The sequence below is a fragment of the Vanellus vanellus genome, assembly GCF_965231255.1.
Source record: "Vanellus vanellus genome assembly, chromosome: 20".
Classification (NCBI taxonomy): Eukaryota; Metazoa; Chordata; class Aves; order Charadriiformes; family Charadriidae; genus Vanellus; species Vanellus vanellus.
Window position 1 is genome coordinate 6,713,826 of NC_138925.1, and position 25,195 is coordinate 6,739,020.

Sequence of the window (25,195 nt, forward strand, 5' to 3'; positions counted from 1 at the left end):
GTTTTGCCCAGGCTTCTGCAGAGCTCGTGACTGGCAGTAGGGGGGATGAGGGAATTGCTTGGATTGCCATTTTATCTGTGTCGATGGCTGGACCAGGACCGGTTTGGTGCCAGGGCAGGCCGGGAGAGCAGCTGTAGCCCCGGTGTCCCTCCTGGGCTTCTTGGGGAGTCTGAGCTTCCTGACTCGCACAGTGGTTCCCGGGGGTGCGCGTTGCTCTCGTGACCTAGGGGGGATCTCTCTTGCCTACTTACACTCCCTCTCACGCTGCCCGTGTTGAGGAAACGCAGAGTGACCTTCGATCGGTCAGAGTATTGGTTGCCCCGTACATATATGCTCATTACCCTAAAATTGTTGCTTTGGGGCATCCAAATGTTTCCTCACTGCTCACTGAGGTCTTTCTTAACTGTCCTTGTTCCTTGGGGTTTCCAGCAGCGTGTCCCCTTCTCCTCTGGACATCATGTTCCCCTTTTAACTCAAGGAAGGGACAGCTGCTGGGATTGTCCCATGCGGTTACCCACAGCGGGGATCTTTCTCTGACTTCCCACAGCTCTGCTGGAAGGGAACCGCGCCTCGGGTTCCTGTTGCAGTTTTGGTCTGGCTTTGCGAGGCTGGCCACAGCCCGGTAGCTGGCAGGGTCTCTGCTTCCCTCTCCCAGCACGGGTCTTCTCCTTGCCCAGAGTCCCCTTTTGGCCCTCCTCTGTCCCCTGTGTGCCCGCGCGTGTCTGTTCCTGCCGTATTGACTGTGTGCTGCTCTGGCTAACGTCTTTCTCTTGTTACTCAGCCGGTGCAGGGGGGCTGCTCTCCGGGCCGGAGCTCAGAGGAAACCGTATGGTAAAAGCTGCCATCTCCAGCCTGGTCTTTGCCATCTGCTCCAGCACCCTCTGATACTAATCCTCCATGGCGCTCTCCCAGACCCATCCAGACTAACCCCAACGCTGGCACTACCCACACACCGCCATCACCCTTTCCCCCCCAGGGACTCGAACGCTCCTCGCGGCTCTCAGCCACACGCCTGTCCCTTGCCTGCAAGCCAACTAAAGGCGTTTGTCTTGTTTACCCTCCCTCCCATAGCTACCAAAGTCTTCCAAGGAGTCCTCATCTTGGAGGAGGTGGAAGGCCAGGAGCTGTTCTACACACCTGAGATGGCTGACCCCAAGTCAGAGCTCTTTGGGGAGACGGCCAGGAGCATTGAGAGTGCGGTGAGTCCTTTGCACTTGGTTTACAGCATCCCAGACTGGTGAGGGTTGGGAGGACCCTCTGGAGCTCCCCCAGTGCCACCCCCTGCCAGAGCAGGGGCACCTCCAGCAGTGGCACAGGACACGTCCAGGCGGGTTTGGGATGGCTCCAGAGGGGGAGACTCCCCCATCTCTGGGCAGCCTCTGCCAGTGCTCTGCCGCCCGCACAGGAGAGAAGTCCCTCCTCAGGTTGAGATGGAACTGCCTATGGTCATGTTTGTACCCGTTCCCTCTTGTCCTGTCACTGGGCACCACTGAAAAAAGACTGGTCCCATCCCCCGGCACCCGCCCTTGAAGGATTTATAAGTATTGATGAGATCCCCCCTCGGTCTTCTCTTCTCCAGCCTAAAAAGCCCCAACTCCCTCCCTCAGCCTTTCCTCGTAAGAAAGATGCTGCAGTCCCCTCGTCATCTTTGTAGCCCTTAGGGTTTAGGGTCTGGCTGGGGCTTTTCTGGCCTCGGCAAAACAAGAGAGGACCCTGCCCACTGTGGCGGACAGACGACTAAACCCCAAATGTTCGCTTCCAGAAACACAGTCCTCCCCTTCTCAAGCGAGCCGGCGCTCTCCCAGCTACTGTTAATAAGCAGGCTCGTCGGTTCAAGCGGCTGGGTTCCCACGGGGATCCAGCCCGTGCCACGCTCGCCCGCTTGCCTCCGCTTGGCCTCTAAAAGCGCCAGCGCTCTGCGGGAAGGTTGCCCGCCTGCTGCGCTTCGTTCCACCACCCCCCTGAAGCAGGGACCGAGCGCTGTCTGCTTTCCAGGCGCTGCTCCCCGGGTGCGTGTTACGGTACCCTGAGCCAACACCGCCCTCGGAGACTGCCGACGCTCTGCTGTCCCGACCATGGGAACCGCTCCGGGTTTCCTCCTGCTTTGCCTTCTCATTCCCGATGGCCTCTGGGGAGGCCGTGCCTTGTCACTGCTGTCAAATTTGAGAGCACGGAGACCTATCTGTAAAATGTGTTGAGTGCTTTGGAGGGGCATTGCTCCATATTGGGGTTTTTCGGCTTTTTTTTTTTTTTTTTTTTTTAAATGGGCTTAACCCACAGAAGTTGGGAGTGAACACGGCTTGTCGTCAGGGCTAATGCCCTTAAGTGTAAGGAGACGACGCACCAGTTCTGTCTCGGAGGTACCCTCTGTGAATTTGTCTGATCTGTTTTTAATCTACGTGCGTTATTAGCCTCTACCACGTGCTGTGCCAGTGGGTTCCGTCCTTTGTTATGTGTTGGGTCGAGAATTATCCTTTTTTAGCCTGATCTCGGTGATGGGGCTGTTTAGATGAGAGGTTCTGCCTCAACGCCCTGGATTTCCCAAATTGTCCTTCTGTCCATGAAAAGCCCTTAGACAAAAACATGTCCAAAACCCCTTTGCCCCTCCAGTTCGGCTACACGGTTTGAGAAGCCGCTTGTGTAAATCCAGTCTCCCACCTTTGAGGAGACCCCCCTCCCGCCTTGCCAGCTCTCGGAGCGGGTGGACTTGGCGTGGCAGTGTGTACGTTACGGGTACGCCATGGAAGCGCTGGGTGAGGTAGCAATTTCATAGCGCAGCCCGCGGTGTGGCACAGCAAATACAAAGCATCTTCGCAAGGAAATTAACACAGTCAGAGCTGCTTCCGAGCTGCACTTAGAAGTTGGCAGGCCCTCCCTACAGTCGGATCAGCAGATGTGTGCCTGGCGTATGGACCATATGGTTCATGCGGTTCTGTAGCACAATAGCAATATTTCCCTATACAACACTGGCTTCTATCTGGGGATGCAAACGTGCCCACAAAAGCTTCATTCACTGCCGCATCCGTTCCCACCCCCCGAGAAGGCAGGGAATTTCGCTGGGTTCTGCTTTCCCGGGCTGGTGGGAGCGAAGGCATGGCACAAGCCCTCTGTCTCGGGGTCCGTCTGTGGCTGGGCTGAGAGTTCCTGCCACCGCCCTGCGCTGCACAGACCTGCTGTCCCTCTGCAACCTACCTGCGAAAATGCCCACGGGGGTGATGTGGTCCTGTACCCCTCTGAGATCACTATGGGTGGATTTATAGGGGGAGACTATACCATGGGACCGTTAGTCAGTTAATTACTTTCTTCTCTCTTTGCCTTGAAGCCGAGGGAAGGAAGCGGTGGCCTCTCGCTGTGATGACTGCCGGTCCCCCGGGAGGCTGGACAGATAGCCAGCGGGGGTGTTAAAGCCCTGATTTGCTGTAAGCCTTGGACTGTCAGGTTTTAAAAAGCAGTCAGGTACTTAAAGATGCAGAATGGTGCCTTATGGGATTTTCCAAAGTGCCTAAGCAGGTTTACACAGCTTTAGAAGAGATCAGTAAGACTTAGATGCCACACGATAGAAAATCCCTGTATGAACTGCAAGGTGTCTCTGGTGCGGCTCTGTTCTGCTCTTCTTCACGATGGGGACAGCTCGCTCTCCCCACGCTATTTCTGGGGCCTGGCCATAAAGAATAGGGACCATCTGAAATTATCACCCTACACAATGGAGCCCTGTTCTCTGCATGTCTCAGTGGGTTGGATGCAAACCCCCGTGGGTTGAAACCAAGGAGACTCGCTGAGGCTCGGGATCTTTTCCTGAAAGGACCAATGTGCTGGGATCTCCCCATTAATCAATTTGTTTATTTTTTCTCCTTCACTTCAAACCCACTAGCTGGATGAGCTTTTCCGCAATTCTGACGTTAAGAAGGATTTCAAAAGCATCCGTGTCCGAGACCTGGGGCAGAGCAGCGCTGTCCGTGTCATTGTGGAGTCCCACTTTGACCCAGGTAAGAGCCTTCCCGGTGCTGATCCACTGTGGCATCACCATCTGCCCAAGGAGGGAGCAGGCACTCCTGGCCTGAGAAACATGCGTGCGGCAAGGAGGGTGAAAAAAACATATTAAAATTTGCCGGGGCTATGTCTCGTGTCCAGCAAAATCGACAGATGCTGTGAGAAGAGCTGGGAGGAGGTGCACCCTAAGCTGGTGCCTGGAAGGCTGGAAGCGTTTTCCTGGGGAAGGGGATGATTCGAACGCATCGGGGGGAGGTGATGAGAGGGAACCTGCTAGGTGGGCCTGCATCTTCACTCTTGCCTTTCGCCTTTCTCCTCCTGGCTACGATCAGCCACTTCCTACACGGCAGCTGATGTGCAAGGGGCCCTGCTGAAGCAGATCAAAGCTTCCAAGAAGAAGACCATCCTGGTGAAGAAGCCTCAGCAGGAACACGTCAAATTCATGGACTTCGGTGAGTCCTTTCTGCCTGGGGTCAGTCCTCCTCTCTTGGTTTATGTTTCCAACGGGCAGGCTGGCTCTTCTGGTCTTGCTGGCGTCTTTCATCTGTAGCCATAACCAATGTTCCCCAGACAGTGCCCTCCTGAGCCAGGGCTCGGAGGTTAGTCCATGTGCCCGGACTTGTTCTCAACTCAGGAAGGCCATAACGGAGGGGTGTGTGTGTGTGTGTGTGTGTGTGTAAAATTGCTCCCTTCTTCCACAGCCCGTGGCAAGCGGCAGTGCCGCACTGTGGCGATGTGACACTGCCCGCAGTCCCGGATAGCGAGCCCTTCCCGGTACTCCCAAGGGAACAGCCAGCCCAGCCCATGGGATCTCACACTGATAAACCCAAAATGCTGATTTTCCGGGAGGCAAAGGCTCATGGCCACACCTGCACTGGGCATGCAGCTCTAGCTGGGAGCCCTGGGGCTCCGAGAGCGGAGAGAAGAGGAGAGGGCTCTTGGGCTTTTGGGCGTGCGGTAGCCTGGAAGAGCCGTCCATCCAAGCCTCTCTGCTGCCATCTCGCCCCAAAAGCCCGAGCGGCTTTCCCTGCCCCCAGAGAGGGCTGCAAAGCGCCAGGCTCTACCTGCATTCTGCTGTGTTTCAGACTGGATCCCCAGGCTCTTCACCACCACTGTCACCACAACCACGGCCACCACCATGGCACCCGCCACCACCCGGAGGTACACCACGGCCGCCGCTGCCACCACCGTCCACGTCCTGCACCCAGAGGCCGCGGGCCGACACAGCACCAAGACGGCGGGAGCCGCCAGCACCAAGAGACCCACCTCCGCCTTCCCTGCCACCACCCGGCGCAAGCCCACCCGCCAGCCCCCCGCCACCAAGAAACCCTCGCGGCCCTGCGACTCTCACCCCTGCCTGCACGGCGGCACTTGCGAGGATGACGGGAAGGAGTTCACCTGCAGCTGCCCGGCGGGCAAAGGAGGAGCCGTCTGCGAGAAACGTATGTGCCTGCCACCTCCGTCTGTCCATACCGCGTTGACCGCGTGGCGATGGAGAGCCCGCGGGGACACGTGCAGATGCAGCCCCATAAGCAGCGCGGGCACTGCCCCAGCACCGGGCAGGAGGCACTGCAGGGGCCAATTTAACCGCCTTTCTTAACTCTGTTAAGAACAGGTTGTACGTGCACTGTGTATTGTAAGAGGCAAGCACGGCAAGGCTGTGAGGGGAAGGCGGCGCTAGGAGCAATTTCTTCCTGGCTCCCCGAAGCACGGGGACTGTGAGCTGCTGCTTTTTTTTATCTCTGCTCGTGGCATTGTCGCTCGTAGCTCCGGCAGCTAGTGACTGCTAGGTTGAGTCTGACAGAGGGACAGGTACTGACCGTCCTCTCAGACACCAGGAGACGTGTGCTGATAATCCAGGCGGTGTTCCCCGGCGCTCAGAGCCGCTTAGCAAAGAGCTGCGGACGGGCAGCGCGCTTAACCAGAGCCGCTGTTACCTGCTGTGATTCCCGCTGGCGATTCGGTGTCACGCCGGGGGGGGGCTCCGGGTGGTTGTGAGTGCTTATTCCTGAAAAGCTTTGTCCCTAAAGCTATCAGCTGGAGCGCTCGAAGCTGCTACTGGTTGTGGGTGTCCAGCCCTGTTATTTTTGGTAGGGTTTGGCCTTCTGGATCCTTTGGAAAAGCTCAGCTGCAATACGTAAAAGCCTGGGGTGATGGATGTAAATCCCTCCTGTGGGATTCTGGGAGGACAGATAAAAATTATCGAAGGAGCAGGGAAGCTGAGTTATGAGGAACCGCGTGTGCAGCGGAGCTCAGCTGAGGGCACAGGGGATGTGATAGCTGGGCACAGAAAGGACCCACGGCGCTGGTCCTTAGCTGGGAGGAGCCGATTGGGACACCACTGAAGCGAACTTCTGGGGGGAGCAATACCACAGGTGTCTAAAGCCTGGGAGCAATCGTTGGGGGGCATGCCATCAGGAGAGGAGTCGGTTTCTAACAGTACGAGCATCTGGGAGGCGGTGACGGGGCATAATTGCACAGGAGCATGGCCCAGAGGAGAGAGTGAGCTTCTTCCTACCAGTTCAAGAGCTGTCTTTGCTCGTACAGGCAGGAAAGTGTTCACAGGCTCGTGTCAGGCCTTTGTCTGCTCTCTGTCCTCCTTTTCCTTCCTCTGCTTCATCCCCTCTTCCTTTCTCCACCCTCCCTGGCTCTTGCAGCTATCAGGTACTTCATCCCCAGCTTTGGTGGCAAGTCCTACCTGGCCTTCAAGATGATGAAGGCATACCACACCGTGCGCATCGCCATGGAGTTCAGGACTGTGGAGCTCAGCGGGCTGCTGCTCTACAACGGGCAGAACCGAGGCAAGGACTTCATTTCCCTGGCGCTGGTTGGCGGCTTCGTGGAGCTGAGGTGGGTACCCAGTCAGCCCTGGGTGGTGTGGAGGAAGCAGAGCAGCTCCTCTCGCCAGAATGGTTCTAGCAGAACACCGGGAGGATGCTGGGAGGATGCTGGGCTCGAGCTTGCAGGCTAAGAAAGAGTAGCATCAAATGAACAAGAAGAGGGGGACCATTTTTTTTCCAAAGTAACAGGAATACTAAAAGGACTCATTCCCTGTGGCACTTTGCAATAAAGTTAATTCACTTATTTCAGTTTGAATTTTGAAAAGCTAAAAGGAGCGGGAGGTTGAGTTTTGGGGGTTTTTGTGAGCAAGTGAGAGGTCTTTTTCTGGCACTGTTTCTGTACTGGAAAAAGAAATGCAGGGGATAAAAGAAAGGGAGAAAGGCCCCAGAAATCTGAGCCTGAAATGATTTTTCCAGTTCCAAAAGCCAAAGGCGCAGATTTGGGTTGAGGTGAGGTGGAGGGCAGACCTCTGGAGACTGCAAAGTCCGAACAAGTTCTTAGGCAGTTGGTCCCGATGCTCAGCTTGGGAGGGGGGGGAATGGCTGTATGCTCTGAGTACCGCCTGGTCCAGAGGTGGGGAGGGAGGTTGGCTCCCGAGTGGCTCCCAGCTTCTCCCTGGGCCGCAGCAGCCCCTGTGCCATGGCAGAGTTGTCACCTTTCTGCAGGGTGGCACAACAACCTCCCCTTCTTCTGCTCCAGGTTTAACACCGGCTCCGGCACGGGCATCATCACCAGCAAAGTCCGCGTTGAACCCGGCAAGTGGCACCAGTTAGTGGTGAACCGCAACCGCCGCAGCGGCATGCTGTCTGTCGACGGGGAGCCCCACGTCAGCGGGGAGAGCCCGACGGGCACCGACGGGCTCAACCTCGACACAGACCTCTTCATCGGGGGAGCCCCGGAGGACCAAATGGCTGCGTGAGTGAGGGCGCTGGACCGCTGTGCTGGGTGTCGCAGCGTCTGCCGCTGCGGGCAGAGCATCCGTGGTGGCCACAGCCCTCTGCCTGCAAGCAGGCTCCAGGCTGGAGGGTCATCGGAGGTCAAAGTCAGGGACTTTTTCCAAGGGCATGGAGTGATAGGACGAGGGGGAATGGCTTCAAACTGGAAGAGGGGAGATTTAGATGAGATATTAGGAAGAAATTCTTGACTGTGCGAGCGGTGAGCCCCTGGCGCAGGGTGCCCCGAGAAGCTGTGGCTGCCCCATCCCTGGAGGTGGTCAAGGCCGGGTTGGACGGGGCTGGGAGCAACCTGGGCTGGGGGGAGGTGGCCCTGCCCAGGGCAGGGGGGTGGGACAAGATGATCTTCAAGGTCCCTTCCAACCCAAACCAGTGTGTGTGTGTGTGTGTGTGTGTGTGTGTGTGAGAGATTATGGAGCGGGGCTTCTCTGGACTTCTTAACACCCTCCTGGGGAGCACAGCCTGACCCAGATGCTTGGAGGGACTCTTGTCTTTTTGTCTTCAGGGACAAAACCCATTGGCCACTTTGTCTTCTTGTCCCCTCAGGGTGGCAGAACGTACTGCGGCTACATCCGGCCTGAAGGGCTGCATCCGCCTCCTGGACGTGAACAACCAGATGTACGACCTGCGGGAGAAAGGCAGTGATGTGCTGTATGGCAGCGGGGTGGGCGAGTGCGGCAACGACCCCTGTCACCCCAACCCCTGCCACCATGGTGGCATCTGCCATGTCAAGGAGGCAGAGATGTTCCACTGCGAGTGTCTCTACACCTACACCGGTACGGGGAGGGGGCTGCAGGCAGCGCGTTGCTGGGGGTCCTGGTCCTGCTGGTGGCCCTGAGGGATCCCAGAGCCTCTGGGGCTCACGCTGTGAACAACGGTGCGGGAGGGATGTGGTGTGGAGTGCTGGCAGTGGGTTAGAGGGAGAAGTGTAGGATGAAGCCCCATCCAGTGAAGACCGTAAATTTAGGATGTAGACCTATTCATACGCGCATGAGACAAGGGCCGGGATCTGTTTTCACGCACAAAAAAAAATATTCCCCTTGCGTTTTAGGGGCAGCGCAAAGCGTAGTCTGGCAAGGGTGCACCACAGGGGGCTTCTTGGTCGTGGGAACCCAACCTGAGACAGGAGAAGGCTGGCAGGGCCATCAGGAGACATCAGAGACGTTTGTCTCTGGCCAATTGTGCCTGATGGCTGTCGGTTTGAGATACTGATGTGACAGGCTGCCTCTTCTGCTGCAGGTCCAACGTGTGCCGACGAGAGGAATCCCTGTGACCCTACGCCCTGCCACGTCTCTGCCACCTGCCTGGTGCTGCCAGAGGGAGGTGCCTTGTGCGCCTGTCCCATGGGCCGGGAAGGAGACTTCTGCGAGCTAGGTGGGACGGGAGCCGGCAGAGGAGCGGGTCTGGGGAAGGGGGTGGAACTGAAGGCGCTGATTTCCCCAGCCTGGGTGGCCAGGAGGCCTCGCCTGCTGTGGCTCTGGGGCGCTGGCTGAAGCTGCTCTGCCTCCTCTTCCTCACCATTCCCTCGTTTGTGCCCAGTGACAGAGCAGGACCACACCATGCCCTTCCTCCCGGAGTTCAATGGCTTCTCCTACCTGGAGCTGAATGGGCTGCAGACCTTCGTTCCTGACCTGCAGTAAGTGCCCGGGAACGGGAGAGGGGCAGGGGAGAGCATCCCCTGGGTGGCTGATTTGGGGAGGGAGCTCGGGCTCTGATCCTCGCCTGTCACACGCTGGCTCTCCCTAGAGGTCTTCCCTTTCGATGGGTTTTGGAGGTTGTGTCCAGAGGGACTGGCATCGCCAGAATACCCGCAGCCAGACTGAGCCGGCAACGCTCCCCGGGGGCTTGGCGTTGCAATGGGTTGGGTAAATAGGTACCACAGAGCGTCATCCTGACCATGGCAGATGTATCTCCTACCTGGCAAGGGTGCCTGACAGGGGCGGCATCTCTGCCATACCCATCTCTATGCCTCATCTCTGGAGGTGGTCAAGGCCAGGCTGGACAGGGCTTGGAGCAACCAGGGCTGGGGGGAGGTGTCCCTGCCCAGGGTTGGGGGGTGGCACTGGATGATCTTTAAGGTCCCTTCCAATCTAAAGCATTCTATGATTTTATACCAGTAGTCCCAGGCAGGCGGAGGTCTTCCAAGGGCTCAGCACATGGGGGTGGAGGAAGAGAGCACATGGGCAGCTGGATTGGAAGGTATCCATGATCCTTCTCTCCTCAGGGACAAAATGTCCATGGAAGTTGTGTTCCTGGCCAAGAACCCCAGTGGCATGATCTTCTACAACGGGCAGAAGACAGATGGCAAAGGGGACTTTGTCTCTCTGGCCTTACACGACGGCTACCTGGAGTACAGATACGACCTGGGCAAAGGGGCGGCCGTGCTCAGGTAGGGTGGGCTGCGCGTTGGGGACCTGCTTGTTAGGGTGGTGGTGGCAACAGAGGCAAGAGAAGGGACAGCGGTGGCTTTCAGTGCCCAGCACTGGCTTTGAGCTCCCCTCCCCACGAGGAAGTGGGGATGAGCAGGCTTCCTACTGGCCTCGGCTGTTTCCAGTAATGGCTCTTGGTCGCCTGTCCCTGGGTGGGGAAGGGCCTCCAGCTTGTGCCTCTTCCCCAGGCTAATGCCGGGCTGTCTGCCTGGCTGTGAGCTGGGGCAGCCCAAGCTGGTCAAACTGCGGTGGCCTGGGCAGCCCAAGCTGGTCAGGGGAGGTTTCCAGCACTGTGCTTGCAGGTGGTGACAGCAGAGCTCTCACCTACATGTCTTCTCCTCCTTTCTCACCACCAGGAGCAAAGAGCCAGTTCCGCTCAACACCTGGATAACTGTCTTGTTGGAGAGGAATGGGCGCAAAGGGGTAATGAGGATCAACAACGGCGAGAGGGTGATGGGAGAGTCACCGGTAGGTTGATGGGCCAGGGAGAGCTCTCTGGGCTTCCAGCCCTGCTCCTCTCACGTGTGAAATGAGCTGAGAAGTTCCCAGGCGCGTGGGCTTTTAATCCCTGTGGTGTATGGCTTTAAGGATGGGGGAGGAGTGGGCAAGACCTGGGGTGGGGGGAAGGATGCTGCAGGGCAGAACATACCTGTCCCTCTCAGCTGCTCCGCAGGCCGGCCCTGGTGCTGTAGGTCAGCAATGCAGACCTCTTCCAGCTCTTCTTCCCTCCTCATCCCCCACCACGCGGAGCTGCAGCCCCTTTGCCAGCCACACGCGTGCCCTGATTCTTGGAGGCTTGGTTTCAGGGATGTTTGATTGAGCCCCCCTCCCCCCCCCCCCCCATCCCGTTTTTTGCAGGTCCTCGAGCGTCCCTGTACTGGGGCAGGTACGCAAGGCACCCTCGCAGCCCAGGGAAGCGGCTGCCTCTCTGTTGGGCTCATGGGGGTTTCCCCCGACCCTCGATGCCGCGCTCGAGAGCCTTCCCCAGTGCCGGCTGCGCTGTGAGCTCGGCCGGGAGGCGGTCACGGAGTAGTAAAAGCCCCATTTTGCTGTTGCTGCTGAATCCATTAGTGCCTTCTGTCCTCTCTTTCCAAGCTGGCAGCTTACCTCTCTGACTTCCCCCGTGTCCTGTCCCCCCTGCGCTTCTGTCTCCGCACAAACAGCGGTTCCCCGGGGTTTTGTGGCACGGCCACCGTCCTGCCTTCCATCCGCCTTCCCAGCAGGGAAGCTGATGATGCAGGAAAAGCCCCAAACTGCTGCTGAACTCATCCTTAAGCTCCGCATAGTGCCACATCAAGGTTATGCAGCGTTCCTGCAAAAGAAGGGATTTCTTCCTCTCCGCGCTCTCGTCTTTCCAAGCTTCTCTCCAAGCAGAGGTTTCCCCCGGTTGGCAGCGGCCCCTCCTGCAGCTCCCCTTCCCCTTCCCCGGCTACCCCGGGCACTGCTTGCAGCGGTGCTCTTGCAGCCCTGCATGTTATGATGTTACCCACTGATCTCCCTTTTCTCTCTCTTTCTCTCTCTCTTCCGTTGATTTTCATTTGTATTTTTCCCTCCCCTGCTGTCTGGATCCCAGAAATCCCGTAAGGTAAAGATAAGTATGACCCACAGCACCTCCATCTCATCTGCCATTGGCACGTTGTTCTTTTTTTTTGGTTTTTTTTTTGGTTTTTTGTTTTCCATTCAGATCTCAGTGTTTCACCCACTCCCCTTCCCATCTGACCCAGCAGCTTTAGGATCTCTGTAGATTAGAGACACGTGTTTCCTCTTCCGTCATTAATTTCCAGCCAGTTGTTACGTTTTGTTTCGGAAGCATTTCAATTAATCCGATCATGTTTCTCGTGTTAACTCCACACAGCATTAGTTAGTGATTCATATAACCGCATCTTTGCCTCGCTGCTGTGCCTCTGGGTCCGTCCCGGCTGCGCAGGAGGGGACATCGCTCCTGCTGTGTGCCCGCTGCACCCTGTGGCTGATGGCTCACCTGGGACTTGCTGTGCTGTGCAGTTGGGGGGTCTTTCTCCTCCAAACTCACAGCCACGTGAGAGGCAGGAGAACCTCCTCTAGCCATCTGCTGTAGGGGGACCTGTAGCAGCCAGATGAACCTGAACTGAATCCTTCTGGTATGAGTTTGGGTTTAAACGTGAGGCTGAAGCAGTATCTGCAGGGTGTGTGGGGTGGCCGGGCTGGGGCAGGGTGGCCGGCAGGAGCAGCACGGGGAACAGAGGAGAAGGTGGGAACCCCGTCCCAAACGGGATGCCAAGCCCACCTCCTGCCTTGCCTGCCCCTGGTGTGCTTTCCAAGGGGTTCTCCTGCTCCAGCCTCCGCGGGGATGGTCGGTGGTGCCCAGCGCTGCCCCAGCACGCAGCCCGTACCTTGAGGGGGAAAGGCAGGGAGCGGGGGAGCGCTGGGGACAGGCGGGTCTTGCTTTCCTTGCCACCAGCCCAGCTTCTGGGGGTGGGAGGGCGCCTGCTCCGCCTGCAGTGCTGCCCTCCTCCCAGCCTCCTTTAGGCCCCACGGAGCTGGACCAAGTGCCCGGCTTGCGGCTCAGGGATAGCCTGACATCTTCTCCAGCTCATCACCTCCACCTCCTCTTCTCCCCTCTCCTCCCCAGGTACCTCACACCTTCCTGAACCTGAAGGAGCCGTTTTATGTGGGGGGAGCCCCTGATTTCAGCAAGTTAGCTCGAGCAGCCGCCATCTCCACCAGCTTTGATGGAGCTGTGCAGAGGGTAAGGCCGTACCGGGCAGCCTGGGGCAGGTGTCCGGCTGGGATATGCGCCATCTCCACTGGCATCACTGGAGGAGAGCGAGGACAAGCCTGGGAGTTTCACCCAGTTGAAAAGTGGCAGCAGTGGGTGGCAGAAGGGGAGACAGGGGTGCATCACTGGAACATATGGGGCTGGGTTCCCCTCTCCCCCTTCCCCCAAGGGTGCTGGCCTCTGTCCCCCCCACCAGCCCCGCAGAGAGGTGGGGCGGTGAAAGCGGTGAAGGCGGGACATGGTTTAGAAGTGGTTTTGTCAGGGTGGGTTAATGGTTGGACTTGATGATCTTAAAGGTCCCTTCCAACCTCAGCGATCCTATGATTCTGATTCTATGACTCTTCTGCTTCCTCTTGCCAGATCTCCATCAAGGGGGTGCCTGTGCTGAAGGAGCAGAACATCCGCAGCGCCATTGAGATCTCCCCCTTCCGAGGCCATCCCTGTACCCGGAAACCCAATCCTTGCCAGAACGGAGGCACTTGCAGCCCCCGGCTAGAGAGCTACGAGTGTGCCTGCCAGCGGGGCTTCTCCGGGGCTCACTGTGAGAAAGGTGAGACCGCCAGGGTAGGGCTGGACACGCGCCCTCACCCGCTAGCCCGGACGCGGCAATGAAACTGCTTCGCTGACTGGTTGGTGGCAACAGGACAGCGCACTGCTTGGGCTAAGCCCGAGGTCTTGTCCTTGTTGTGGCTGCTGGCAGGGATCCAGGGGGGGGAAAAAAAGGCTGTGGCATTTGCAGGCTGGCCCCGTGGTGCCGCTGCGAAGCCGGGGCTGTGCCGTTGCTCAGAAACGCAGGCGTTACACTGCATGCGGCAATGCTGCCCGCCGGTAGATCACCCAGCCCTGCCACCCCCTCCTGTCAGGGCACTCTCACCCTGTCCTGTATTGCTGTGCTCGCTCGAAGCAGCCTGGGGCAGGGAAAGGCGGTTTGGTGCCGTAGCAGGTTCGCCTGGAGAGCCTGAGCAATGCCTAGCTGTCTCCAGAGCCGGGGTTCTTTCCCGCTGCCTCCTGAGATGGGCACTTGGGCCGTCACCAAGTCCGGGTTCCTCCCCAGGAAGCCAACAAGGCTGCAGATTTCGTGACAGTTGGCTGCAAAACAGGGAGATGGGCCAAACTCACGGGCTCTAAAGCCACAGCGAAACCTTCCCGGGGGCTTGCTTAGAGTGCCGTGGCGCTGACACGCTCCAAGGGATAGCAGGTTTGCGCTTGCCTTCGTCCTGTTATGAATGCTCAGCGTAACGGGGGATTTGCCTAGGCTCCGAGGACGCAGAGGCCGTGCTACGTTGCCTGACAGCTCTTCTTTTTCCCACCTCCAGTGATCATTGAGAAGGCTGCCGGAGATGCAGAGGCCATTGCTTTTGATGGTAGGACGTATATGGAGTACCACAATGCCGTGACAAAGAGGTAACTTTGGCTGCTGAGCTGAACCGAGGTCGAACCAAGGAGTTAGGGCTGTTGGCAGGAGGAAGAGCTGGGGTTGGAGATGTCCAAGTGCAGCGCTCAAAGAGGGACAAGCCAAACTGGGGCCGTGAGCGCTTGCTTCCAGCCCTTACCTCTAAGGCTGCCTCGTTGGCAGAGGGCTTTCCCCACAACGGCAGTGCCCGGCCAACCTCGGGTCTGGATGCTCTCCTTCTGCAGCGTGTGGGCCACCTTCTGGGATAGCACAGTCTGCTTTGGGAGTGGGATGAAGCTGGCTGAGGGCACCCCACGAAGGTGGCTAATGCGGCCCGTGCCCTGCTCCTGGTCGGTGCCTTTCTTTGCCCGCGTGCTACGGAATGGGCTGTGGGCCGGGTGAGCCGGCCTGAGGGAAGAGGTAGCTCTGCCATCTCCGTCGTCTCCCTGGCTGGGTTGTACAGCAAGGGTCGGTTCTGCCAGCAGGGCAGGTCCCGGCGCTGCTGCGGGGCCTGGTTGGTCTTCAGCGGCTGCTCAACCCTGACCCCATGGGCTAGGGGTGCACGTTCGGACCCTGTGGTCTCTGCGGCTGTACTGGTCCCTGGGGCTTCTCTCTCAAGATAAGCAGACCTGGTACACAGCTGCTGCCTGAGGTCCTCTTCAGCCTCTGCCCTGGGTATTTCTCCTACAGGAGATTCTCGGTGCGCTGCAGCCTGGCTCGGTACCCTCCCTCGGCGAATTCCCAGCTCCACTGGGACAGGGTCTTGGAAAAGGCTTTGTCCTTCTGCCTCTTACACCCTCAGATTCCCCGCTGCCCGAACACCCTGCCTGGGGAGGGCGTCTGTGTTGCGCTGTTGTTTGTCAGTCTCTCTGTCTGTCCGTCTCTTCTCAACGTCCTTGTCTCTTTGTTTTCAAGCCACCTCACCAATGAGATCCCCGCGTAAGTACAGTCCTCCCCGCTGCCCAGCTCCTCCCTGCAGCCATCTGCCCTCCACCACGTCTCCCATTGCCACCCTGACCGCCAGCCCACCCGCAGGGGCCCGCAGGGCAGGTGCGGGAGGAGGAACATGGGTGCTCTCCCAGGGCTTTTCTGCGGGCAGGCGTTCCCGTTTTAGGGTGAGGAGGACACAGGTACCGACCGGAGCTCAAGACGCAGCGGGAGCGATGCTGCAGTCAGACATTGTCCCAGCAGCGCGCTGCTGCTTGGCCTTGTTCGTTTAAGTTGACGAGCATAGAGGAAGAAAGTTCCCGTGACTTACCTCTTCCATCAGCGGCAAAGGCATTGGCGGTGGAAATAAGGGGGTGCTAATCCTGCCCTGATTTTTTCTTCCAGCACGAATGCGGTGTTGCCGCCATAGCCAGGCTGGGTGCTAGGAGAATGTTCCCCAGGCAGGGGTGCGTGGTCTGGGCAACCCCTCACAACATGCAGTGGGGCCAGAGGGGGCAGAAGAAGGGCCTGGGCAGGCGGATGGGGAGAAGGGCTTCTTCCTTAGAGTGGGCTTGACAGCTTTTGGTCTGCTGTCTGTCTGTCTTGCGAGTGGAAAAGAAGCCCTGGTTCGTGCAGCTGTATTCCCCACGGTGTCGGGGAGAGCTGGAGCGATACCTGCCTGTCACATCCCCATTTCACCTCATTTTCGGCAAGCTGGCGTCAGGGAGGGGCTCGGGAGGCTGAGTTGCGTGCATGCGTGCATGTCAACGCCCCGGGCAGCCACAGAGCCCGTCAACTGCATGTTCACAACAAGTTCGGGAGGTGCTCTGGGTTGCTGCGGTGTTTTGGAAGGGGCTTTCTAGGAGCCAAGCATCCTCCTAAGCTAGACGGTGCCCTACAGCAATGAGGGGCACGTGGTGGCCTGCAGGACAACTCTGCCATGTGGCGGGGTGTCTAGCTGTCCCTCTGCGCGGGCATGAGCCGCGTCCCCGCAGACGAGCAGAAAGCTGCTGCCTTTGCGTCCTGCCTCTCCCCGTGCTCGGCAAAAGGGGAGGTCACCGTTCCCAGCCCCCTCCCCGCCTGAGCCAGCCTATTTTGGCTGTGCGGGCCCCATCCTGCGAGGGAGCTTAGCGCTTCTCCCCACATCCCTCTGCTGGCATTTGGCAGCGGCGCTCACTAGCCCCGCCGGGGCTGAAGGACCCATAAAAAGTCATTTCTTCTGCCTCCGGGTTGTGCCGTGGGCAGGACGGACACTCCAGTTGCTCCTCTGGGCTCTGCCGGCCATGACATGCCCGTACGTTTGGGGTTGGTTTTTTTGGGGTTTTTTTTGAATGTACATTTTTATATACACATCTAGTTAGAGCTGGTTGTAACGCCGGCCCCGTAGCCCCCAACGCTGGCAGGCAGCGCCGGCGGGACAGCTGTAGTCCTGGGTTTCCCCTTCTCCATGCACGCCCCGCTGCCCCGAGTGCCCCGAGGCTGACTCAGAGCCCTTACGCGTGGATTCAGCTGTCTGCCTAGATGGGAGCCCGTTCTGCCCGCATCCCAAAGAACCAGCCTGAGATCTGCCTGCAGGGAAAGGGTCCCCCTGCAGGGCCGTGGACCGAAAGCTCCCTTCTCCCAGCAGTGCCGCCCTCTGTCCTGTCCTGGGATACACATCCCAGTGGGGCAGTGATGGGCGATCAGCGGGAATGCTGAGAGTCCTGACCCGGGAAAGCGTTGCAGAGCCCCTGTACCGCTGGGACAGGGCTGTCTTCGCTCTTTGGTGTTATTATGCCCAAGCTGGCTAAGCCACAACTTGCAAACTTGCCTCGCTGGCTCGAGGAACCTCAACCCCAAGGACAGTGGTTGAGGCTTTCCTGCCTCGTGCCGGGCGGTTTTCCCAGCTCGGGCATCGCGTAGGGTGAAGAGCCGTCGCTGTTGAGCAGGGCTGTCCCCTGTCCGTGAGCGGGGTGGGAGGGAAGGGTCTCCTCCGCTGTCCTGCGCTTATCGCACGCTCCCCTTTCTTCCCGCATCTAAGTCCCGAAGCGCCGGACTATCCCGCGGAACCCAGGTGAGTCCGTGCCAGGCTTTCAGCTCTTGTGTCTTCGTGCTCTGCTCTTGCTGCCTCAGCATGTCTCTGTCTCTGTGCGTGTCCTGTGTGTCCATACCCTCGGCTTTTTATTTATAAGGGATACAGCTCTGCAGGTCGTAGAATCACAGAATGGTTTAGGTTGGAAGGGACCTTAAAGATCATCTCGTTCCAACCCCCCTGCCCTGGGCAGGGACACCTCCCACTAGACAGATGATGAGAGTAAAGGCAAAGGAAGAAGCCCTGTGCCTCCAGCAGCTCCTGTGGAGCTCCAGCTCTGGCCCCGGCTCCTGGGGACCTGGACAGCACATGGCGACAAGCGAGGAGAGAGGCTGAGTTACCCTGACAGTACAGCGGGCGTCATGCGGAGCCCTCATCCAGCCCTTTGGAGGCAGTGTCCCTTGGGAATAAAAAGCTGTCTGTGTTGCCCATGTTGTCCGGTCTATGTGTGCACGTGTCGGCAGTGTGTCTCAGAGCATCCCCGAAGAGTGGACTCCATACGGCACTCTCACCTGTTGCCGAGAGCCTTTTGCCTGTTCCAAAAGGGACTGAGCAAAGACGGGGACGGCGATGTGGTGGAAATCCTGTCCTTCCTTCATTCCTCCCTTGGGAAAAGACACCCCGTCTAGGAGAAAGAAGGCTTTCTGCCTCTGTGGACAGTCTCCATCCCCATCAAACTTGCAGGGTGCTCTTCGCCTCACGGTCCCCAGCCTCAGGTTCCCGTTGGGCTTTGGTCAAGCAGAGGCAGCGGTGTAGAGCAAACGTCCCCGAGGCTGACAGCTGTGTGGTGATGGCGTGGGGAGCGGTGGTCCCCAGGCACCCCAGCCCTGCTTGCACCTCGGGCGCCTGCCAGCAAGATGGTGAGATGGTGTCCACCCCAGTTTAGCTGCTGCCTGCAGCCCTCCCGATCTGGCTGACAGAGCCCTCTTTGTTCTGACCTCTCCCAAAATCAAAGGCAGCTCTGTGGGGAAAACCCTTCTGCTGGCCAGATCGGGGCCAGCCCGGTACTGTTCACCAGACCTCTTCCTTCAGCGCCTGCGTATGGGCAGGAAGACCCAAGAGCTGTGTCACAGCTTGCAGGCACTGATGTGTCTTAACCTTGCGCTCCATGGAGGGCACAAGCAAGGGGCAGTAGCCCCAGGCTGTGTCTTTGGAGGTTCAAGCTGGATGTTGGGGAAAACACTTCACCCCCAGGAGAACCGTGCAGTCCCTGCTCAGGTCAGCAGGAAGATGGAGAAGCTCCATTCTTGGTGTTCCCAAGCTCAGCTGGGCAGAGCCACAGCTGCCCTCGTCTAGCGCTGGCACCGGTCCTGCTCTTGAGCGGGAGCTGGGTTAGAGACCTCCAGAGGGCCATTTTGATCCCATGGTCTTGTTCAGAGCTTCCAGTCTGCTCCCCCACCATGCACTGGACCTTCTGGGCAGGCCTGGGCTATTACAAGGGCTGCGACCCCTCAAGAGCAGCAGGTAGGGACCGAGACCCCATGCGTAGGCTGATGCCAAAGGTCAGTTGAAGGTTATCCTCAGCAGGTGAGCTAGTTGGCTGGGAATGGAGAAGGCTGCTCCGAGGAGCTGACGGGCTGCTTCTTGCTTTTGTAGCCATGTTTTTAACTCTGCTCTGTCCTCTCCCCGTGCAGCGAGAAGGCCTTGCAATCGAACCACTTTGAACTAAGCATCAAAACAGAGGCCACTCAGGGGCTGATCCTGTGGAGCGGGAAAGGGCTGGAGCGATCAGACTACATTGCCCTCGCCATAGTGGATGGCTTCGTGCAAATGACCTACGACCTCGGCTCCAAGCCCGTCATCCTACGATCCACGGTCCCAGTCAACACCAACCAGTGGATTCATATCAAAGCATACAGGTGCGAAGGAGGGGAGAACGGGGCCGTGGCGGATTGCTCGGGGATGGGCAAGCTGTGAAGTTGGGAGCCTGAGTCATGGCCATGGCTCCATGCCCTGTGATCCCCAAGGGTCCCTCCTCTTCTTGGGTGATAATAATAGAGGAGAGGCATGTGGGCAGTGCCGCGTTGGAGGGGCTGCGTGTTGTGACACGCCTGGAAATGTCAAAGGGGCAGGCTCGAGGAGGTACGAAAGGTTCGTGCCTTTTATTTTAGCTGGCTGAGGGTTTGACATTCTGTTCGTGTTGAGCCCGGGCCGTCCCTTTTATTTTTATTGGCGGTGGGAGTGGTGAGCGGATCACGCGCCCGGCATGCCGGGGATTGCTGCTGATGGGTCTGGAGGGTGCGGGAGGAACCCATGGCCGCTGGCAGGGTGGCGGGATGCCCTCTGCTCCCCGTTCCTCTCCAGGTGGAGAAGGGCTGATGGTGCTCAGGGTCTGGGTTTAGCGCAAAGCAGGGGACAGCTCTGGGTTTTTCCTCTAAGGTTGTTAATCACCTTCTGTTTCTTCTTCCCTCCCTCCGGGAGCAGGGTACAGAGAGAAGGCTCCCTTCAAGTTGGCAACGAAGCCCCCATTACCGGCTCTTCCCCGCTTGGTGCAACACAGCTGGATACAGATGGGGCCCTGTGGTTGGGTAAGTTGGTGTGGAAAGGGTGAACCACCTCTGTGCCCCTCGCTGAGAAGTGCAGAGCTGGAGCTGGGGCATTGATGCTCTCTCACTTGTTTCACTGGGACACCTTTGCCTCCCAGGTGGCTTTCACAAGTTTGACATAAAAAGTCATCATAGAATCACAGAGTGGTTTGGGTTGGAAGGGACCTTGAAGACCACCCAGTGCCACCCCCTGCCCTGGGCAGGGCCACCTCCCCCCAGCCCAGGTTGCTCCCAGCCCTGTCCAACCCGGCCTTGAACACCTCCAGGGATGGGGCAGCCACAGCTTCTCGGGGCACCCTGCGCCAGGGGCTCACCACCCTCGCAGTAAAAAATTTCTTCCCAATATCTCATCTAAATCCACCCTCTTCCAGTTTGAAGCCATTTCCCCCCATCCTACTACTACGAGTGCACATTGCTGGTTCATGTTGAACTTCTCATCAACCAACACCCCCAAGTTCTCCTCAGAGCTGCTCTCAATCCATTCTCTGCCCAGCCTGGATTTGTGCTGGGGATTGCCCCGACCCACATGCAGGACCTTCCACTTGGCCTTGTTGAACTTTGCACGGCCCCGCCTCTCCAGCCTGTCCCGGTCCCTCTGGATGGCTTTACCAAATGCCAGTGCTTTCCATGTCACCATGTCCCTTGAAGAGAGCTGCTAGCTGACCTGTGGCTCTGGGTCCCCTCCTGCCGATGGCATGGAGCACCCTCTCCATCTTCAAACTGGGAGTGCTCCCAGCTGCCAAATTCCCTCGTGTGCAGGAGTCTCCATTAGTTCACGAGCCTCCCAAAGCCTTGCTTGGGTAACTCTGGTACCAGAGGGGAAATGGCTGAACTGAGAGAAGGGTACTTCTCTCTGGAAATACGTAAATACCCAGATTTTAAATGTTGCCTTATTTGCATAACAGAATAAGCTGACATGCCAGAACATGTCCGTGTCTGCAGCAGAGTCAGTTCCATCTGTGTTGACAGAAGTATTTTGATCCTGCGAACAGAGTTTGGCCCATTGCATCTATCTCGCGTCGCCCGTGGCAGATCTGTCAGCCCAGACAGAGGCTAGGTTTGTCCTCTGACAGCTCGAATCGGCAAAAAGTCCACCCACAAGTGTAGGGTAATTGTGTTTAGATACAACCAGGCTTCTCCTCAGGCAGGTGCTGTAGCAGCCCTTGCGTTGAGGATTGCAGGGGGGCGCAGGGGCCATGGAAATCAATGGCCAGAAATGTTCGTCTGGGGATTTTGATCATCTCTAACGAAGAAACGGTGCATTAGGTTCTCTTCACGCTTTTCAGAAGCATCTGTTCTTATCTTCCCCGTCTAAGCCTGTAGTGTCACGTCTAACCTGACTTACAAAGAGTTCACGTTCAAAAATGCAGCCTTACTTCTGAAAAGACGGTGTCCCAGACACCATTTCTCATTCTGAAATCAACCTAGAAGTTCTCAGGAAAGCAGAATTTTTCCATGAGAAATTTTGCTTGGCTTCCCCGCTGCCTCTTCCGAAGGTTTTGTTTGAGATCAACCTTTCATAATTTCAGGGCCTAGAATGAGCCACAGTTGACGTTTCAGTAACTGAAATAAAATTCAGTTTGAATTTGGGACCATCCTCCAAGGAAATGAAGTATTTTAAGTTGATGAGGACTGGGCTCAGGGTGCCCACGAGCCAGCAATGTGCCCTGGTGGCCAAGAAGGCCAATGGCATCCGGGGGGGCATCAAGAGGAGTGTGGCCAGCAGGTGGAGGGAGGTCATCCTCCCCCTCTGCTCTGCCCCGGGGAGGCCACATCTGGAGCACTGTGTCCAGTTCTGGGCTCCCCGGGTCAAGGAGGACAGGGAACTGGTGGAGAGGGTCCAGCAGAGGGCTCCAAAGATGATGAGGGCACTGGAGCGTCTTTCTGATGAGGAAAGGCTGAGGGAGTTGGGGCTTTCCAGTCTGGAGAAGAGAAGACTGAGGGGGGATCTCATCAATGCTTATCAATCCCCAAAGGGAGGGTGCCAGGGGGGATGGGAACAGGCTTTGTTCAGTGGTGCCCAGTGACAGGACAAGAGGGAACGGGCACAAACTTGACCATAGGCAGTTCCATCTCAACCTGAGGAGGAACTTCTCTCCTGTGCAGGCGGCAGAGCACTGGCACAGCTGCCCAGAGAGGGGGGGGAGTCTCCCACTCCGGAGCCATTCCAAACCCGCCTGGACGTGTCCTGTGCCACTGCTGGAGGTGCCCCTGCTCTGGCGGGGGGTGACACTGGGGGAGCTCCAGAGGCCCCTTCCAACCCCCACCACTCTGGGATGCTGTGAAGTTGGACTGTTTTAGAATGCAAATTACTGTTTTAAGTGCCTTCAGTGTATGTATTGGTTGGAAGTGGTATTTCTCTGACTTAAATAAGTCCTGGCCAGGAGAGAGGTTCTTCCCCGCTGTTGCGGTGGACATTGACGTGTGTGAGTGTGCGACGCTGCCAGGGGTTGGCCCGCACAGCAGCGTGTCCTTTGTCCTCCCACCCGACCTTCTGCGCTGTCTCTTGCAGGGGGGATGGAGAAGCTGAGCGTGGCTCACAAGCTGCCCAAGGCCTACAGCACCGGCTTCATCGGCTGCATAAGGGACGTGATTGTCGACCGCCAAGAACTGCACCTGGTGGAGGACGCTTTAAACAACCCCACGATATTACACTGCTCAGCCAAATAGACCCCCAGGGACCCTTCCTTCTCCTTCCCTCCCTCCTGCCTATTGCTGTAATTATTTTCTATTTTTGTAAACTTATTGCTTTTTATATTTTGGGGGGAGGGGGGAAAGGGAGGGGAGGAAACACCTTTTCTTTTGGGTTATTCGTTCCGTTGCAGTCTATCCAGGTCAGTCAGACTCTAATCAAACAGCAGCGACAAAGAACAAACCTTGAACCAAGTCTCCAAGAAGTGACAGAAGAACTTCCCCATCGCATCTGCATTTGTAAATCTTATTCATACTTGAAGCTTCTTTTTCGGGTTTCCCCCCCCCCCCTCCTTACTTGTGTTCTCGGGTTTGTCGTTCACGCCTGCGGGGGGGGAAAAGGATGCCGGCGCTGGCGAGACGTTTGGCCTTCGTGGATTCGCCGCCTTCCCACCTCGGGCCTGGCCCCCAAGCCCCCCGTGCCGTGCTGGCTGAGCCGGGCAGCGGCCAGCAGAGAAGCGGGAATTGCCCCCCTGCGTTGGGGCCTGGCTCTGCCAAGCCTTCTCCTGGCCCCGTGCTTCGCCCTTATCTCCCTCCTCTCCCCCTTCCTCTCACTATAATTTATGTGTGTAAGGATCTCAAGTGCTTTTCTCCTTTATGCTCTGTTAAAATCAGGGATGCCGTGCACTGGAAGAGAGACCAAGGTCTGCTCTGAGCAGGCGGAAAAGCATTGCTCTTTGGTTGTCTTATGACTGTTTGCTGGACTGAGAGGTGCTGTGGGGGAAACGTTGATTTCTCTGTTGGCTCTCCTCCTCCTCCTCCTCCTCCTCCTCCTCTTGGACATGTGCAGAAGCAGCTGTGAAACCTCATTTCCACGCTTTGTGTTTATCCAGACATGTCCTAACCGCCTGCTTGCCCCGGCTGCTCTTCCCGAGAGCTGCTGTGCACCGCGCGATGCCCTCCCGCGCGCCGGTGAGAACTTGCAGCACGTCTCCAAGAGCTGGAAGCGCTCTCCCTCTTCCAGCGCTGCCAAACGGGCTGCGAGGGCGCAGGGACCGGGTCCCTTTTCACTTTAAAACAAATCCGTAGGATGCGTCCTTCCATGACCCGCGTCCGTTTCCCAGCCTCCGGCCATGCCTTGCCCTCTGTCTCCCACGAGGACGCTTGCGGCTGGCCAGCGTGTGAATCTCTAGAGCTGGTAGTAGAGCCTCTCCCGTGAAGAATAATTGGAGTTTTACCTTTGATTTCAAGTTTTTTTTTTTTTGCAATGCCCAGTGCAATGCAGGGTCTTCCACGCCATGATCAAAGCTCCTCTGGATGCCGCCAGCCCGGCAGCAACGGCTGAAACGGGAATGGGGCGTGAGGCAGAGTGTTTGGGAGGAGGGTTGTTTGGGGTTTTTTTTTAAGTATTTTCTTCCTCCGTGCAAATCTTGAAAGCAAATACTGTGGTGCCACTTACAAAACCAGTACGCGTGTTTCTGAATGATTGTACGTGTGGTTGTGAGCGCCTGTCAAACAGCACCCAAAAACCACTGACTCTCCTGTGAGCAGGAGAAGAGCAAAGGGAGTTCAGCTGTGAAAGAAAACGACCTGCTCCATCCAGCTTCCTTCTCCATGGGAAGAATTTACTGATGCTGTGTAGCATCTATGTCCCTTTCTGGGACGTATCTGTGTCCCTTCCCCACCCTGAGGTGGCAGTTGGCATTGCTCTGTGTAAAACCAGCTTTTTGGAGCGTAAAGAATTACTCTGAAGGATCCTGCCAGGTATCAAGTGTTAATTAATATGCAGGGTGCCATCACTTTGCAGTTTTACCATAAATTTCTAGCACGCCTTGCCGCGTACCTCTACAGAGTAGTGCACCCTTTAAAAATATTGTCTCTTGGCACTAAATTTTGAGCCATGAAAAGTCAAGTTACTTTGCTCGGGGTGAGTTCTGAACACAGACGTAACAAAGGGAAAAAACGGAGCATAAAACCACTCGGGTTTCTTTTTGCTTTCTTCTTTCTTTTTTTTTTTTTTTTTAATTAAAAGAAATCTATCCCCCTTCCCCCCAGTCTATGCCTAATCTATTGACATTCCTCTAAAAAGCCAGTGATTAAATATTTCACGGGGGGCTGCGCCCTCTGTGCGATGGAGCCTTTGGGGGTGCGCGCGCGTGTGTGTGTGTGTATCTCTGTGTGTGTGTGTCAAAACCACATTTTAAGTGGGTACTGTATATAAATTGTGGTTCCTGGTGGGGAGTACCGTGACTGTGTTGTGAAAGGGATGGACCGCTGTATTTTGATGGCGAGGTGTAGGCTAGGCGGGGGGTTAACTGGGACTGCAGGATGGGGTGGGACGGGAGGGAGGTGGGAGCCCCTCGATCTGTGCTTTTCGGGCAACAGGAGTTCTAGCTGGGCAATGCCACCGCGTTGGCTGCGACGTGAGGGCTGAACGTGCCAACTCCAGAGGGAGAGGGGCATGCGCAGAGGAAGCTGCTAATTTTCGAGAATGCCACTGAAATGAAGCCAGGGTCACTGCAAAAAAAAAAAAAAAAAAAAAAAAAAAAATCAAAACAACACCACCAACTAAACAAAAACAAAATCTCTGTCTGCTTTTGCTGGGGCTTGGAAATGCCTTAAAACAGGACCTCGCGTCCTCGTTGTCAAGCATCTT

At 57.2% G+C, this 25,195-nt stretch overlaps 1 protein-coding gene across 1 annotated transcript in view; it reads left to right on the forward strand.

The window, feature by feature from the left end:
- Positions 1 to 22,578, forward strand: part of AGRN (agrin) — a gene marked incomplete at both ends in the record, with an annotated part of 134,723 nt that extends 112,145 nt beyond the window's left edge. The window contains 19 exons of the mRNA XM_082493355.1: positions 1,072 to 1,199; positions 3,872 to 3,986; positions 4,323 to 4,442; positions 5,076 to 5,432; positions 6,648 to 6,840; positions 7,531 to 7,746; positions 8,331 to 8,560; positions 9,024 to 9,158; positions 9,324 to 9,420; positions 10,009 to 10,173; positions 10,570 to 10,681; positions 12,825 to 12,941; positions 13,332 to 13,521; positions 14,288 to 14,375; positions 15,280 to 15,303; positions 17,312 to 17,344; positions 18,997 to 19,221; positions 19,787 to 19,890; positions 22,421 to 22,578. Coding sequence (XP_082349481.1) covers positions 1,072 to 1,199; positions 3,872 to 3,986; positions 4,323 to 4,442; positions 5,076 to 5,432; positions 6,648 to 6,840; positions 7,531 to 7,746; positions 8,331 to 8,560; positions 9,024 to 9,158; positions 9,324 to 9,420; positions 10,009 to 10,173; positions 10,570 to 10,681; positions 12,825 to 12,941; positions 13,332 to 13,521; positions 14,288 to 14,375; positions 15,280 to 15,303; positions 17,312 to 17,344; positions 18,997 to 19,221; positions 19,787 to 19,890; positions 22,421 to 22,578 — 2,807 coding nt within the window. The remainder of the gene's footprint in view (positions 1 to 1,071; positions 1,200 to 3,871; positions 3,987 to 4,322; positions 4,443 to 5,075; positions 5,433 to 6,647; positions 6,841 to 7,530; positions 7,747 to 8,330; positions 8,561 to 9,023; positions 9,159 to 9,323; positions 9,421 to 10,008; positions 10,174 to 10,569; positions 10,682 to 12,824; positions 12,942 to 13,331; positions 13,522 to 14,287; positions 14,376 to 15,279; positions 15,304 to 17,311; positions 17,345 to 18,996; positions 19,222 to 19,786; positions 19,891 to 22,420) is intronic.
- Between the last annotated feature and the right edge of the window lie 2,617 nt (positions 22,579 to 25,195).